The sequence below is a fragment of the Ornithorhynchus anatinus genome, chromosome 9, assembly GCF_004115215.2.
Source record: "Ornithorhynchus anatinus isolate Pmale09 chromosome 9, mOrnAna1.pri.v4, whole genome shotgun sequence".
In the NCBI taxonomy this organism is placed as follows: domain Eukaryota; kingdom Metazoa; phylum Chordata; class Mammalia; order Monotremata; family Ornithorhynchidae; genus Ornithorhynchus; species Ornithorhynchus anatinus.
This window is the reverse complement of record NC_041736.1, coordinates 46,216,185-46,232,241: the sequence shown is the minus strand read 5'-3', so window position 1 is coordinate 46,232,241 and position 16,057 is coordinate 46,216,185. Positions and strand designations below refer to the sequence as shown.

General features: G+C 44.0%; 1 protein-coding gene across 1 annotated transcript in view; it reads right to left on the bottom strand.

The window, feature by feature from the left end:
• Positions 1-671: 671 nt before the first annotated feature.
• JAG1 (jagged canonical Notch ligand 1) overlaps positions 672-16,057 on the bottom strand; it is a 37,779-nt gene continuing 22,393 nt past the window's right edge. The window contains exons 6-26 of the mRNA XM_001514860.6: positions 13,956-14,086; positions 13,548-13,667; positions 12,811-12,924; positions 11,817-11,930; positions 11,034-11,147; positions 10,550-10,596; positions 10,036-10,209; positions 9,416-9,566; positions 7,757-7,921; positions 7,178-7,291; positions 6,286-6,399; positions 6,069-6,182; positions 5,425-5,541; positions 4,868-4,895; positions 4,648-4,733; positions 3,840-3,953; positions 3,551-3,660; positions 3,177-3,413; positions 2,836-2,967; positions 1,956-2,106; positions 672-1,184 (exon numbers count right to left, since the gene is read on the bottom strand). Of these exons, the coding sequence (XP_001514910.2) occupies positions 727-1,184; positions 1,956-2,106; positions 2,836-2,967; positions 3,177-3,413; positions 3,551-3,660; positions 3,840-3,953; positions 4,648-4,733; positions 4,868-4,895; positions 5,425-5,541; positions 6,069-6,182; positions 6,286-6,399; positions 7,178-7,291; positions 7,757-7,921; positions 9,416-9,566; positions 10,036-10,209; positions 10,550-10,596; positions 11,034-11,147; positions 11,817-11,930; positions 12,811-12,924; positions 13,548-13,667; positions 13,956-14,086 (2,905 nt within the window). The 3' untranslated portion in view covers positions 672-726. The remainder of the gene's footprint in view (positions 1,185-1,955; positions 2,107-2,835; positions 2,968-3,176; positions 3,414-3,550; positions 3,661-3,839; positions 3,954-4,647; positions 4,734-4,867; positions 4,896-5,424; positions 5,542-6,068; positions 6,183-6,285; positions 6,400-7,177; positions 7,292-7,756; positions 7,922-9,415; positions 9,567-10,035; positions 10,210-10,549; positions 10,597-11,033; positions 11,148-11,816; positions 11,931-12,810; positions 12,925-13,547; positions 13,668-13,955; positions 14,087-16,057) is intronic.

Genomic DNA, 16,057 nt, shown 5'->3' with positions numbered 1-16,057 from the left:
TCTAAACACATACATATAAATAAAAAGGAATGATATTTAAGGCTCTTGATTATTAAGTTAATAAATCAAATATACACAGTGATTAATAAAAAAGAATTATTTACATAACTATACAAAACTTCTACTTTTGACACATTTTTCCTCTTAAATTCTTCATTTTACCAGCAACTGCTGACATCGAGCCCCCCCCGCCCGCCCGCCCTCCCCCAACAAAAATACAATAAAAAAAATAAATAATAAACTTATTTGTGATAGTTGCTGTGGTTCTGAGCTGCAAAGGCACTTTCAAATACAGAACTAGTTGTACGTCACCATAAAACCGATATACACAAAAACTCAAATTCAATAAATATAAATAAAAAGGTATTATTCTAAGACTGAACAAATCGGGAGATCTGGCAGAAGTGGAAGCTAGAGGAGCAAATAAGGCTACGTAATATCTCAGGAAATGTTTCCACGACGTATCAGCTGCAGCTGAATTTACATTAGGGCACTTTTGACTAGTTTTGCATAGATGTGAAATGCAGCACTCGGTATCCCAGCCAACCACAGCAACTATCATTGCCAGTGTAAGCCAGCTTGTCAAAACTTAAATTAACACAGGGATTCTAAGTAAATAATCGCCTCAGACTCAAATATTACACAACAGTTGAAGAACTACAAGCTCCGAGTGCCTTATTTGAATGATATTCAAAGAGGGCTCTGACCGGCAGCCCCCGCCGTCTGCTATACAATGTATTCCATTCGATTGAGGCTCTGGGCACTTTCTAAGTCTCTGTTGTCCTGTTTATTTGTCCAATGGGGGTGTTTGGGGGGCGTGCCGTTGGGGGGCTTTTCATCTCTGTCTACCAGCGTGTACGCCGGCTGCTTAGCGAATCGGGCCTTCTGCTGGTGCTTGTCCATATCGTCCTCCTCGACTTCGGAGTTGTGTGTCCTTATTTTGGCAATTTTGGAATTTTTGTTCTCGTAATCTTTGATGGGGACGGCGTTGGCGCCGTGCTTCTCGATGGGGTTTTTGATCTGGTTCAGCTGCTCCCGCACGTTGTTGGTGGTGTTGTCTTCCGAGGCCGAGCGGGTGTGGCTGCTCTGCTTTCGGCGTTTCCGGATGCACCAGTAAAAGGCGGTCACCAAGCAGCAGACCCAAGCCACGGTTAAAACGGAGCTCAGTAATGGTACCAGGAAATCTGAAAGACAGGCACGAGACCAATCACCCTCCGTGGGACAGCGCCTCCTCAGTCCTCCCGTATACCCCCAGTGCCGAAGGCGGGTACCGTGAGGTACCCTTTCCACAAGGACACGGTTCGAACGAAGGCTATCTGGCGCTCGGCAACCGGGGGCCGGGTTCGGCTCAACCGCCGTCCACAGGAGAGGGTCAGGGTGGGCAGCTACAGGGCAGGCCGCCCCCTCTACCCCCCACGGCTCTGTGCCCCACCTCCGGCCGGAAGAACGGCCTCTCGAGAGGGGGGCGGAGGGGTCCGGCTCCCAAGCGGCCTTCCCTCGGGCCCCGCCCACCGCAGCAAAACCCCAAACTTAAATTTACTGAACCGGGGTGGGTTAGAGGACAACGGGTCGGAACCGACAGTGGGTCAGAACCAAGGGCTCAGCTGTTTCCTCACCCTGCTCCTCCAGAACCCCATCCCCCTGCCGAGTCACAGGGTTAAAGGGCTCAATCTGGGCCTTTGCAAGCCCCCGTTTTCTTCTTCCCAACGACCGCCCCAAATGTTGCCACAGGGCACTGAGCTACGGTGTGGGCACCACCACGACCGACTACTCAATTTCATTTCCCTTACGTGAGGCCTCCAAAAGGCCTCGTTCGGGACAATCCCACATTGCCTCAGGAGGCAGGGTGTGCCGTAAGGGCGGAACATGTGGCGCAACGAATTCCACAGGGGATCTTAAGTTCATTCGCCTCCAATTGGAGAGGCAGCCTTCAGCCCTGCGCTCACCGGACCTACCGGTTTTACTCTTCATCGGTCGTCTCTGCACTCGGACTTCTGCCACTGCAGCAATGAGAGTGTTGTTTCCATCCCTTTTGCTTACGAGGTCGATAATTTTATCTGTGATGTCTTTGACTGGGTTCCCATCTTCCCCGGTGTCTTCGGCAGACTGGAAGGAGGAGGAGAACCGTAAGACCCAGACACCGTGAGAACATTCACACAGGATTCGGTTTAGGCAACAATCTTTCAGGTTTTGACATCTGAAGAGCACCCGGGTTTTATTTTAACCGGATGAGGCTTCAAGAGTGCATCGGTTTGAAGCCCCATGGCCTAGTGGAAAGAGCACAGGCCTGGGAGTTACAGGACCTGGATTCTAATCCTGGCTTTGTCAAAGGCTTGCTGTGTGACCTCGGGCAAGTCACTGAACTTCTCAGTGCCTCAGCTCTTTCCTCCCTCCTACTTAAACTGTGAGCTTCATATAGGACAGTGACCGTGTCCAACCTAATTCACTTGTTTCTACCCCAGAGTTTAGAAAAGTGCATACTAGGTATGTGTCAAATGCTGAACAAATACCCTAAAAAAAAAATCCAGTTAGTCTCACTAAACGTAAGGTTTTTGAGGGCAGGAATCCTGCCTACCAACTCTACTACACTGAACTCCCACAAGCGCTCAGTACAGGCTCTCAAAATACCACTGCGATTGATACTTTCTACAGATACGGTTGTGATCAGGACCGTGGCCCCGGAGACAGTAAGAGATCGAGTACATTAGTGTGGCAAGACAGTGTTTAAATGTACGTGTGGATAAAAATCTTGGTGGCACCATCGTCAAAAAAATCAGCTGTACACACATAATCCTATTAACTGCATCAGAGGAAATGCCTACGGATTGTACTTACAATGGCCACGTGGATTTCATTGTTTGCTGAACGTGAAGGCTCGCAGGAGATGTATATGGAATATTCAGCAGAAACATTCTTTAAAATATTCAAATTCCTCAGTTCACTGCAAATGTGCTCTGTGGAAAGGCCCTGGAAGCAAAAAGTAAAGGCTTTACACTGCCTTCATGATGTTCCGATCAGAAATACCACTTAAACTCTCCTTCTTAAAACAAGCCCAGGCATACTAGTTCTCCCCACGATGAAATAAAGCCGCACAGCTCTATGTTAATTCCAGTCCTTGTAATGTCTAGTTAATCAGTTTTAAATCATTTAATTTGAAGCAAAGTCTATATACTTACTGGTGACATCATCTCTTTGTTGAAGGTGAATGTGATGTTAGCACAGTTGTCCTGGTAATATGAGTCGGAATTACATTTGGTCTTCACTGGTTGAGGATTGGAAGATCGACATTCACCCACGCCGGTGCAGGGCCGGACAAAGCACTGGGCATCCTTGATGGGAATACAGCTTGATCCAACAGGGCACTCGCTCTGACCTATGCTACGGACCAGACAAGGCCTTGGGCCACACCAGACCTAAGGAAGGAAGGAAGAAAGGAAGAAAAAAGGAAAGAAAAGAAAAAGAAAAAAGAAAAAGAAAAGAAAAAGACATTTAAAAATAGGCCTTTTCCTAAACCAGGCAGAAATATTTTCCCAGTGCTCGCGCGTTATACCTTGGAGCAGGCAACTTTTCCATTCAAACACTGACAGGCATTGCAATCCTCATCCCATTTTGCCCCATCTGGCATCACTTTTCCAGCGGTTAAGCATGGTCTCCCTGTTACTAAAAGGTGAGAAACATTTATGTAAACATTTACAGTGTGGGTTACTCAAACCACTTGAGCTTGTGGTATGTCTACAACCCACCCCACAGAATGCCAACCATTTACAAATGGACACCGCTTTCAGCACGCAAAATGGAACCGGCATATCTGACCACTTGAAAAGTAGCCAGCGACGTACCTTCTTGGCATTTCGGACCGCTGTGACCAGGAGGGCAGATACACCGATAGCCGTTGATTTCGTCCACACAAGTTGCTCCAAAAGCACACGGTGAAGACTGACATTCATTGATATCTACGAGAAAGGAAATCAATTAACACACAGAACTATTTCACAAAATGGAGAAATTCACTGTGTTTGGTCAGGTGGTAAAGTTATCCCTGTTGCAAGGCGAGCGGTGCAATTTAACTATGTTTAAAGTAACAGAAAACACAATGCAGTGCACTTTGATCTGACAATTAACCCCCTCTAGTTTTCTCAGTGCTGCGAAGAACCGAAATTGGTTTTCATGGACGTTATTAAAGTTAGTGTCCTCTTACCTATAATTTAATAGTAATTACAGGGAAGTACACACAACACCGCAGGGTCTGTGTGTGTGGATTAATCGACACGACCTTCAGCTGGCACTCTTCCCCCTCAAAGACTATTGTGTAGCACATGAAACAAATGCTAACTGGGAGGAGCAGGCTCTGAGGCCTCTTAATCCGGCTGCAGGCATTAGATCATTACCCACAAGTTTTCATAGGTCAGTATCATGTTGGAGGTGGCTCTGAACTTAAATTGTATGTTTTATAGAGATGGATAATCTCAACTGAGGGGAACCCCCGCCTCTCCCTCCCCCCAAAATCTCTCTCCCCACCCCCGCCTCCAATTTACACCCCCCCCCCCCCTCCAATTTACAGATCTGATTTGCTGGGAAGAAGCTGTGGCGGTGAGCTTTCTCGCTTGGTGCAAATTAAGTCAACTGGCATTAAGTTGTAATACTTACTTATCCTGCAGTCCGGGCCAGCAAAGCCAGGGGCACATTCACATCGATACCAGTTGTCTCCATCCACACAAGTGCCACTATTGTAACTAAAGGCAAGGAAAGAGGCTCCTTAACAACCAATATCTGGCTAATAGTGGTACATGAAAGTGACCCACCAAGCAGTCTACTACGGTCATACGTGCACACACACACACACACACACAAAAGTTCACATGCTTACCAAGGATGAGGACTGCAGTCATTAGTATCTGCAAAGAACAAAATCACAACAATTTAGTTCAGGGATGCCTCTGACAGAGGAGTATTCATATGAGTTGGGGGGAAAAAAAAAACATCACTAATTTCCACAATGCCCAAGCGATAAGTAGTAGTTAGTTAACATTAGCGAAATACACTTAAGTCCTCTCCTAAATTGAAACCAGATTTCTGCCCCCACCCGTTGTTAAGTCCGCCGTGGGACACATGTACACAGCAAGGGATTCTGGTACAGAAACAAATGGGACGGAGGGAATGGAAGCAGACAGGCTGTGGGTCTAAAAGAATGTCGGAAAACCCCAAACTACATCTGTCTCCATTTATCTCATTTGTAACTTTCTCATGCCCAGGTCAAGACTGTATCATATAAAGTCATTAACACAAGGATCCAGGTGATGTTAAAGCGGACATCAAACAGTATTCCCTTCTGGTTCCAATTTGGAGCCACTGAAGGCGGCAGGATGAGCTAATATTCTCATCAGGCAGCATTCTGGAAAAGTGCAAATCAAAAAAGATACTCACTCTGAGTGCAGGTCGGTCCTTCCCAGCCTTCTTTGCAGACACAAGTAAAAGAATCGCCATTGACCACACAGGTGCCCCCGTTGTGACAGGGGTTAGGCAAGCAGCTACTGTTCCTTGCTGCAAGAGGAAAAAAACAGGAACTGAATTTTAAATCCACCCACCAAGAGTACTTATTCAACCTTTACTCGGTGCAGGAAACTGTACTCAGCACTTGAGAGATTACAGTAAAGAAAGTAGGAATGATTTCAGCCATCAAGGAACTTACACTGCAAGAGTGGAGAAAGAGAAACACCGACACTAAAATAAATTTCAGGTAGAGAGAGCAACTGAGTAAAAGATACGTAAAATAATGCTGGTGAGGTGCGGGGATTGAGTGCATACGTGATGCAATCATGGGGGAAATAGAGTGGGGAGATGACAGGGACTCGGGGAAGGCTTCCCGGAGGAGATGTGATTTTTAGCAGGGCTTTGATGATGGGGAGAGTGGCAGCCTAACGGATGGGAAGAGAGAGGGAGTTCCACGTAGGAGGGAAGAGGTTGACGGCGAGAGATGTTGACTGACGGGGAAAGGGGTAATTGGACACTCTGGCACGCTGGGTACCTACTGCTTCAGAGGTACCTTGGTCAGGGGGAGCAGAGTTTACCTATGTTGCAAGTGGTTCCCTCCCAGCCAGCCGAACACATGCATCTGAAGGAATCCACTTCGTCATAGCAAGTTCCTCCGTTATTGCAGGTCGCCTCGTCGCACTGGCTATCTCCTAGGGAGAAGCAAGCTAGCATTAGTTCCGACCTCGTGGGGTTTGGCAAGTCGAAGCAGTTTATAACAGAGGTCAGACTCATTTGGAAAAAGCTGCAACTTACGGGAGTGGCAGGTCTTTCCTTTCCACCCATTCTTACATTCACAGTAAAAGTCGTTGACCAAGTCTCGGCACGTACCTCCATTGTGGCAAGGGTTTTTACTGCAGTCATTAATATCTACAATTAGAGAGGAGAAATTGACCTGAAAATGTTTTCCAAAACTTTAAAAGACAGTTTAAGAGCCAAGCTGGCTTTATCCATGCACATTATAGTCCTGTTTTCAACCCAAAGTTCTTTCTTTATTTCTTTTTTTAATAAGATATTTGTTAAACACTCAATATGTACCAGTCACTGTACTAATTCCTGGGTTAGATGCAAATGAATCAAGTTGGACATAGTCCACGCCCCGCATGGGGTTCACCGTCTCAAACCCCATTTTACAGATGAGGTAACTGAGGCACAAAAGTGACTTGCCCATGGTCATACAGCAGACAAGTGGCAGAGCCAGGGTTAGAACCCAGGTCCTCTGACTCCCAGACCCGTGCTCTTTCCACTAAGCCACGCTGCTTCAAAGTCCCAACAATGGACTGGCATCCCTGATATATTAATACTACTACTGATGTTTGGGTGTTTTAAAATAAATATCCCTCAACTCTCTTTAATTCAACAAGTCAGTAATATTCTTTGGGACCTCAAGCTAAAATGAAATTGAAACAGAGGAAAGTGTCCGCTACTTTGGAAGAGAGGCTATTTATCTTCCTAATTGTAGAGTTTAAAATTCTGCAAGAAGCAACCGTTTTTCTCTTGCTGTGGTCAGCAGGAATGAATGTAAGCGAGATTACAGGGGGCGGGGGTTGGGTTGTGTATATGTGTGTGCGCGTGCGCAGAGGCAAGGAATAAGAGGGGAGAAAAAGTGTGGAAGGAATTAGGAGGGATTACAAAGAAGTTTACTTACTGGTTTCACAGTATGACCCCTCCCATCCATCACTGCAGATACATGTATAAGAATTGACTCCATCGATGCAAGTGCCACCATTTTTACAGGGATTGCTTTCACAATCATTAATATCTGCAGAAAAATGAAGAAATAACCTTCAATTTTAATCCAGTGTATTTCCTTTCCACTCTTGCCAGTGATGCTCCTTGAAAGCTGGAATCTATTGTACTCTCCTAAGTGCTGAGCACAGTGCTCTGCACACATGAGGAACTCAAATACCACAGTGACTGACTAAAGCACAGTGCACCTTCCCTTAGCCACTGCACTAACATCCCGAGAGTCAAAAGTATTTTGTTCTTCTAGACAGCATTAAAAGGTTGTTTAAAAACAGAAACAGTTCTTCCACTCTATTTCTAGTCACAAACTGAAGATTCATCTAACATAGCTAATATAGCCATGTTAGATGAGATTTTAGAAAACTCCTAGAAACACCTGATCTTCTGAGACCACTTAAAAAAACCCACCTGCTAAATTTTGTGCCCCGGGGGAAAGGAAAAAACAAAACAAAAAAAAAAACACAAAAATTTTTTTTCTTACTTTCATGGCAGTAGGTTCCAGTGAAGCCTTTGTTACATTCACAGGTGAATTTGCCTCCCGTTTGACTTTTACACTTTCCATGGGGACCGCAAACATTTGAAGAAATATATCGCACCCCTTCTGGCGTGTCATTAGATGCCATAGCAACTGTACAACTGTCAATTACTACAGGAGACACAAATCAAAAACTCAAGATCTATTTCTCCAAAAAGATAAATCTAGCACTAGGGTTAATTTCTTTGAGACCACTGAATAAGGACTACAACTGGACAAAAATATTGTATTTTTCACTTGCCCCTATTTCTGTTCTTAGATCACCAGGGTAAAGGCATTCCATTAGATAAAGGACATTCAAGGGGAATGATGCTGGCTTAAAATATATTCAATGGGCTCTAAATTGAGCCAGCGACAACAGTGAGGTACCAAATGAATTCAACTCTCTTCTTCGTGCACTGCTAACTTGCCAATTTGACATTACAAGAACTGCCGCCCAGGGTTCCACCAACAGTCCAATCGTTTAGTCTATCTCAAATTTGGCATTAAGAGAGATGTGAAAGAAGAGTTAAAAGTACTCCTCCTTAATATCCATCCTCCCAGCTAGGGTTTTTGCCCTAAGGAGCTTGTTACCAAGCAGGAATAAACCCAACCTTCCCGTACCTGTTGACATTTTTCAACAGCCACAACTGAATTGTATTCATGTACTACCTGCTGGGGGAAGCAGGGCCTTGTTTTGTCACTTTGGATCTCCCACCCTCAACCTTCCAAAGTTCTGGAATGATGGGATTTAGGAAAGAGTCCTGTGTTCCTAAACCGAAGAGTCCTAATTTTTTTCAGCTGCTTTATATATGGCAATTATTCCATCCCCCACCATTTTAGTTTGCCTTCTCTTTCTCAGATGGGCTTATATTACTTCAAAGTTAGAGCAATTAGGAATGACCACAATTCCAGACCCACACATACTTTACATGGTGGCAAAAACTATGCTTCTGCACATCTGTGGAATCCTTCTAAGCTTCAACCATATGCTCCTCCACCAAACCTGGCTGAAATGAATTTATGACAACCCTAAGTTGCTTGATTTTTTTTTTAAATAGTGTTTATAGCCACCAAGGAAACAGCGAAACAGAGAGAATGTCTCTCTCTCTCTCTCTCTCAGAGGGAGGAGGTGGAGCCGCTTACCTAAGGCCTCCACTGATATTTGTGTTTCAGGCTCTTTTTTCCTTTCACCACTACCAAATATGATTCCCTTTACTTTGGAGGTGCTTATTCCTTAACTCTTCCAAGAAACACACATTCGGCTAAGACAGCCTTACAACTGATTAAAAAATAGTTTGAGTTTACATTTGAAGTAAGCCCCACCCCTTCCCCGAGGAGATATCCAGGTGACGAAAAAGGGATAACAGCTTTTTACTCCACATCATAGAAGAGCAACTATTTGCAAAAATACCTTATGCAGAAAGTCTATAGTTACTAGGCCAAGGAGCCTGTTCTCAAAAGCTAACTTCCCCAAATGTTTCTCAAGGCAAGCTGTATTGTGTAGGAAGCGTGTCCCAAGGTCTGGACATTTGATCAAGGACATCTACACGTATCAGAGGAGTAAAGGGCTGTGGGTCCCCCCAAAAGAGAGCTGGACTTCGGGACGCCCCTTCCCACACCTACCCTCACAAGGTGTCGTCCGACAATGATCTTTCAAGTGCGAACAGTTCTTTCCTTCGTAGTCATCAGGGCACTTGCAGAAGTAATCGCTAGCGTGATTAAAGCACCGGGCTCCATTCTGACAGGGATTGGGTTGACAATAATCTATGTCCAACTGTTGGGGATGGAAAGGAAGAGGGGGAAGGGAGAGAATCAGGAAAGAGGGGGAGAAAAAAAGTGTCCAAGTGAAACAAAGGTTTTATTATTTCTCTTTGCGCTGCTGCAGACAGCAGACGCTGTGGAATCTGACCTTTTTATCTAGCTGCCTCTATTAACTGTACATAACGCATACTGTACAGTTGTGTTTCCAATGTCTTAGGCAGACGGGGTCAAGATATAAAACAGTCACTGAAGGTGAGCAGTAAACACACAGCCAGTTTAAACAGATCGAAAGCATGTTAACTAAAATCATCTTCCAACACCCACGGACTCCGCCACCAAGCACTCCCCTGGCGGATAAGACTTTAGTATGCTTCAGTGAGGCTGAGGTATTTGGTGTAAAAATCTCAAGGGTGAAAGGGGGAAGAAAAGGCTTTGCTGGTAAGAACCCAGATATCTAGGGTTTGTATTTCACCATTGCTCACCTGACAGAGGTTTCCCGAGAAACCAGCAGGACACAGACATTGGAATCCATTGATTTCATCATGGCAGTGACCCTCATTCAAGCAAGGGTTGCTCGCGCATTCATTGATGTCTTTCTCACAGTGATCTCCTGCATAGCCAGGTGGACAGATACAGCGATAACCATTAACCAAATCCTGTGAGAGAGAAAGAAAAGACATTTTTCAAGTACCCCATCTGTTCTGTGGACAATTTTTACTATTGCACCAAGTCACTAAATCCCTGAAATTCAGTTCTACTTTACACTAGGTGTATCAATATTTGCAGACGTTTTTATATTTGCATTCTGTCAACATGGGTCAGAGAAATGTGAAACCATCAACAAAATTCACTCTTCATGAATTTTGGAGCAGAGGCAAGGTTTCCTTGATTTCAGGTACTTTGAGCTTCAGAAATAAATACTTAACAACCATTGTTTAGACTAAGACAACACCATTACATGCAATTGTTTCCGTTTGGACATTTAAAACCACTTACCCGACAGGAAGCACCATTCTGACACTGCCCAAGACAGTCATTTATATCTACGAAGAAAACCAAAAAACCCAACAATTTATAAATCAGTATTTTATTAATCCACATATGCATTCCCTTTTAATTAGATGGCAAAGAGTTCAAATGTCTCAACAGCTCAAGATAGATAAAGCTTTTGTCGAGATTTCCTGCATGCTTTCCTTTAGATAAGGCTATTATAATGGGTGGGAACCCTAGGCAATTCTTCCAGTAGACTTAGCGAAACTTCACATCATTGTTTTAGTCATCTTATCAGAATATGACCATGTTACAAACTAATGAGTTTGATAAAATTGTATATTTTCATTCTAGAATGACTACTCCCTTTCTAAAAACATCAGCTGCTAAGGATTTTCCTTCGCCACTTGAGGTTTTCAAGCCGTGACCAAAAAGTGGTTTTAACAACAGTCTACCAAGTCAAGAGAATGATAATGATAAAGTTTCTTACTTATATCACAATTCTGGCCCATCCAGCCAGGAACGCAGTCACAATAGTAGCTTCCAATCAAGTTCCTACAGGAGTTGGCATTTACGCAAGGCTTAGCCTCACATTCATTCGCATCTGAAAGAAAATTGAATAGCTAAGTTTAGACGTAGGGATTTCTAAGTTACAAAAAAAATAGCTGCCTCATTTTTCCCCCAAATGTGGTTGTTCATTAAAAATGACAGGGGAAAAAAAATGAGTGAATCTTGGCAGAGTGGATTAAGAGACCAATTACCTTTTATTCCACCTTGAACTTTAGTCACCAAAGTGCTTTCCCCCTGCACCCCATTCTCTAATTAACAATGCACTGTGGTCACTAATTCATTGATAACTGTCCAGCCACTCATTAAGAACTCCAAGGAAATGAACGGAAGAGTAAAAGAAGCCATCAGGCATTTCTGAGTCGCACGGCAGCCTAGTTGCTGGGATTTAAGAGTGGCGGGAAGAATGCAGACAGCTCATTCTTCATAAGGATCACCCACATTTTGGAACTCAGCAGAAAAAAAAACGCCTTGGTCTGGGGGAGTTGACGTGGCTGAAGAGAGCAGAGGATTTTCCCACAGGGCAAAGTTATTTTCAATTTAAGTACCTAAACCAGGCCTGCTACAGGCTTGATTATAAATTACTACTAATAACAGTAAAATAAAACACTGGCCTAAGCTATATAAAACCCCACTCTGTTCTGAACTGCTTTGAAATCACCTAAGCAAATATTTTCAAAGAATTAGTTGAAAAGAATCTCCTTACCTAGCTGGCATGTTTTGCCAGTCCACTGAGGGGGACAAATACATTTAAATCCATTCACCAGATCCTGGCAGGTTCCTCCATGCCCACAGTGATTTGGGGAGCAATCGTCAATGTCTGCCAAAATGGAAAAAATAAAATACTTAAAAATGTAAAATAAGATTGGGAAGACGGTGGCCAATATAACTAGCACAAAATAAGAGTACACTTAAAAAGACTAGCCATGCTATTTACAACCAACTATTCAACTCTCAAAAGTTAAAACAGATTAATATCATTAGTCCAGACAGGGAATTTGCTTTAGTTTTGAGAACTGCCACCAGCTCAGGGTGTAAGAATCTTAGCATGAATTAACTGGATTCTTAGGGACTTGCTTCCCAGGGGCTGTAGCTCCTTGCCCCAACAACTAATTTAGTTCAAACAAGGCCTCTTCAACCCTCTTAAAGCAGTCTACATCTCATTCGTTCTCTCCTGCTACTTGGGTGGTACCCAGCAAGACCTAGTCCCTGGTGTGGCCTAGTGGAAAGAGCATGGGTCTGGGAGCCAGGGGACCTGGGTTCTAATCCCAGATCTGCTACCTGACTGCCGTGTGAGCTCGGGCAAGTCACTTAACTTCCCTGTGGTTCAGTTCCCTCTGCCAAAAATATTCAAGGTAACTCTCACTGTATTTGCTCTTTATCAATGGTATCTGAGCATGCACTGTGTGCAATCAATCATTTATTGAGCGCTTACTGTGTACAGAGTGCTTAGGGGAATACAACAGAGTTGGTAGACATGTTTCCTGCCCATAAAAACTTACCTTTCTGGGAACGCCTCTATTCATTACTCTCATTTTTATAAATCTAATCAAGTTGGAAGGGAGGTGAGCCTACTGTGAGCGTAAGAATCCTCCTGGCCTACTCTTAACTACTCCCGCCTGCACCCTCTCCCCATTTCATTTCAAGAAGTGATCATTCTCCCCAAAGAATGGAAAAACAAAATACAAAAAACATCTTACTCAAGGTGCAGGTTGGTCCACTCCATCCCGGAGGGCAGCCACATTCAAATCCCATGGATGTCTCGAGGCAGCTTCCTCCATTGTGACAGGGATCAGAAAGACAAGCGTGTTCCGCTGAACGGAACCAAAACGGGGAAATATCAAATTTGCAGAACTTTGAGAGAGTCCCTGGGACTACCTAATGAATGCTTCCCGCTCAAAACAGGCCTCGGTCACCACCGAACCACCACCACTGCTTCTCTCAGCAGCTTAGTTTCATACTTTTGGCTCCTGGGAAATCATCTTTCTCCTTAAGCTGGTTTGTCTGACGTATCATGATAGAAGAGTGAGAGTTCCAGTTGCCGGGCAAGTGGTCTGACCCACATTCAATCACATTTATCGAGCTACTGTGTGCCCAGCACTCTAAGCACTAGGGAGAGTATAGCAACACAGAGATGGTAGACACGTTCCCTGCCCACAGGGAGCTTAAAGTTCAGACAGAGTCAATCGCCTCAACCTATGAACAACATGGAAAAAGCACATATCGAAACTTCATTCTGGAGTGCTGGCAGGGCTTAGGCTACGGTGAACAGTCCCAATGGCCTCTGCTTGTCTACCAAACACGAGGGGCAAATCTGCCTCGTTTAGGACATAGGTGTTCTGTGCCCTGCACAGTCCTATTCAAGGGAGTCCTTCAAGTAATGGGAGATGTAATTTAAAAAGTTAAATGGCTTCTGGGTGAGGTTCAAAGCACTTACCAATTTCACACTTGGATCCTGAGTATCCCTCGGGGCAGGAACACTGGTATTTGTCAGGACCAGTGTTGCTGCAGGTTCCCCCATTCAGACAAGGCTGATGAGTCCCACAGTAGTTGAGATCTACCAAAAGGAACAACAACAATAACAAAACAGGATTCAGGAGACTCTCATGAGTCTTCACCTGGTTTGCAGCTCCCTTTTTAAAAATAATTAAACTAAGGGCACAACAGAGTTAAAACCACGTTAAACCTCAGTTGGGAGCATTTTAACTGGGTGGAGAGCAGCAGTGCTAGTGCTAAAACTAAATAAACATAACTCCTGCCACATGGCTGGCTGCTTCTTCTACAATCAAGGCCACCAACATTAACATTCAAATTTTACCCTTGGCTATCTGTCAGATTAGCATACCTTTGTCACAGAGTTGACCACCCCAGTTGGTTTCACAGAGGCATTGCCATGGTTCATTGCAAGTGCCATGGACACATCCTGGGTGCGGAATGCACTTATCGCAGTATTGGCCTTGCCATCCATACTGACACCTGGAAAATAGACCAAAATGGGGTTGAATGAGAGAATGAGTGAGAAAGAGACATGGAAGGGGAGTGATGAATGGAGGGAGAGAGAAGGGGAGAGAGAGACCTCAAAATTACTGTAGTCATTTGGATGTTCAGAAACCCAGGGTTTTAAAGAAGGTGATATTGGGGATTTGTTTGGTGATTCCTTATAAACAAACAGTTTTTGCCATGGCCCCTCTGAAAGCCAGACTTCTCACAAAAGAATAACTGTTCAAGGAGAACCCAGCATGGAGCCTGTGAGCACAATACTACTCTATTCTTAGGCTCACACAAACGAGACAGAGGGTGGGTGTGCAGTATAACTCAATCTCTGCACTCTGTCAGAATGGACTATAAATTGAAGGCAGTGGTGGTGGTGGTGGCAGGGGTGGGGGGAGATTGAGAAAACAACTGTTCTGTGAAAAATACACTCATGAGCATGAGATTTACAGCATTTAAGCCTAAAGCACTAAGTCTATATACAAAAAAAGGAAACAGCACCAAAAAATACAAAAGCACGTAGCTGTCCCAGTACAAGTTAAGAAGAGGAGATTTTGCTGATTTTGATATTCTGTTTGCCACTTCTCCCCGGGGACCCTCTCCCAAACACTTTTGCAAAGGATGACGTGATCAGCATTTTTAAAGAATCCTAACTTTATCTATGAAAAAGAGAAATATAGACTCGACCTGTTGCTATTCATATTGATTTTTTTTTTTTTTAAGAAGAGTTTCTCACTTTGCCAAAGAAAGGTCAGTTAGGTTTATCTGGTGTTAGAGAAGGAATTCAGTTTCCTTTATAAATGCATTGTTAATCTGAATCTATCTAGGCCAAATGGCTTCTTTGATCCTAAACAAAAACACAAAAAAACAAGCCCGCACCTGGGGAGGGAAAGGGATATGAAACTCTTCTCCCCCCTCATGTTTCACTGCACTTGAAATCTTAACCTTTTCCAAAGAAGTGGAGGGGAGGACCAGTAAGTGGAGGACGAGGGTGGGGGGGAAGAGGAGGGGAGAAAGGGAGCGAGAGTGAGAGAGGAGGGGAGAAAGGGAGCGAGAGTGAGCGAGAGAGAGAGAGAGAAGTGAGGGGGAAAGAGCGAGGGGGAAAAAGAAAAAGGAAATCAAGTGGAAAAAGTCAGCAAGAATGTGTAATGGAAAAAGCAAAGGACTACGGGAGGGGGAGCAGTACATACTACGGGGGGAGAAGGTAGAGTGGGCAACAGAGGCTCTTCTAAAATATTTCATTAATGGCCTGGGAGTAAGTGATCAGCAGCAATTACCCTTTAAGCTGTCACTAAGTTATGAAAATAAACCCTTGGGTAGAAGTCAGTTAGGCTTTCAGTTTTCAAAAAGCTGTTCTTGGACCAGCAAATCCCTGTCATGGGAAACTATAGGGATCTAGCTAATAGCTAATCACCCAGAGCTATGATAAATTTAACCCTCCATCTGAGAATCTTGGTTGACCAACCACTTCCTAATTAATTTTAAAAAACAAACCACCACCAGCAGTGTACTGTTCAGAGCCCATGAGAACCAATTCTGTTCTGGTCTAGTCTATGTGAAGAAGAATGCCACTCTGAATATTCATTTATCTTTTAAAGGAACAAAGCTAGAAAAACACAAGTCACTGGGGGGAGGTAAAGGAGTCTGAGGACACCAGAGCTGGAAAAAAATCTGTTCGAATAATGCTTCTGCTTTTAGACCGACCTGTTTAAAGAGAAAGCAAGATCAAACTAACTTTGAAACACCAACATTCTTCTGCCAAGTAAAAGAACCAATCATTGCACATCTTCACTGTGGCTAATAAAACACAATTAAAAAAGGCAGTTGACGACCTGACTTCATTCCTTAATTAATAAGAATCCATCCTGAAGTACAACAAAAGGAGCCAGAAGCGGCTGGCTGACTTCAAAAGAAAACAAATAAAAATACAAAACCCAAAACAGGAGTCCACAAAGT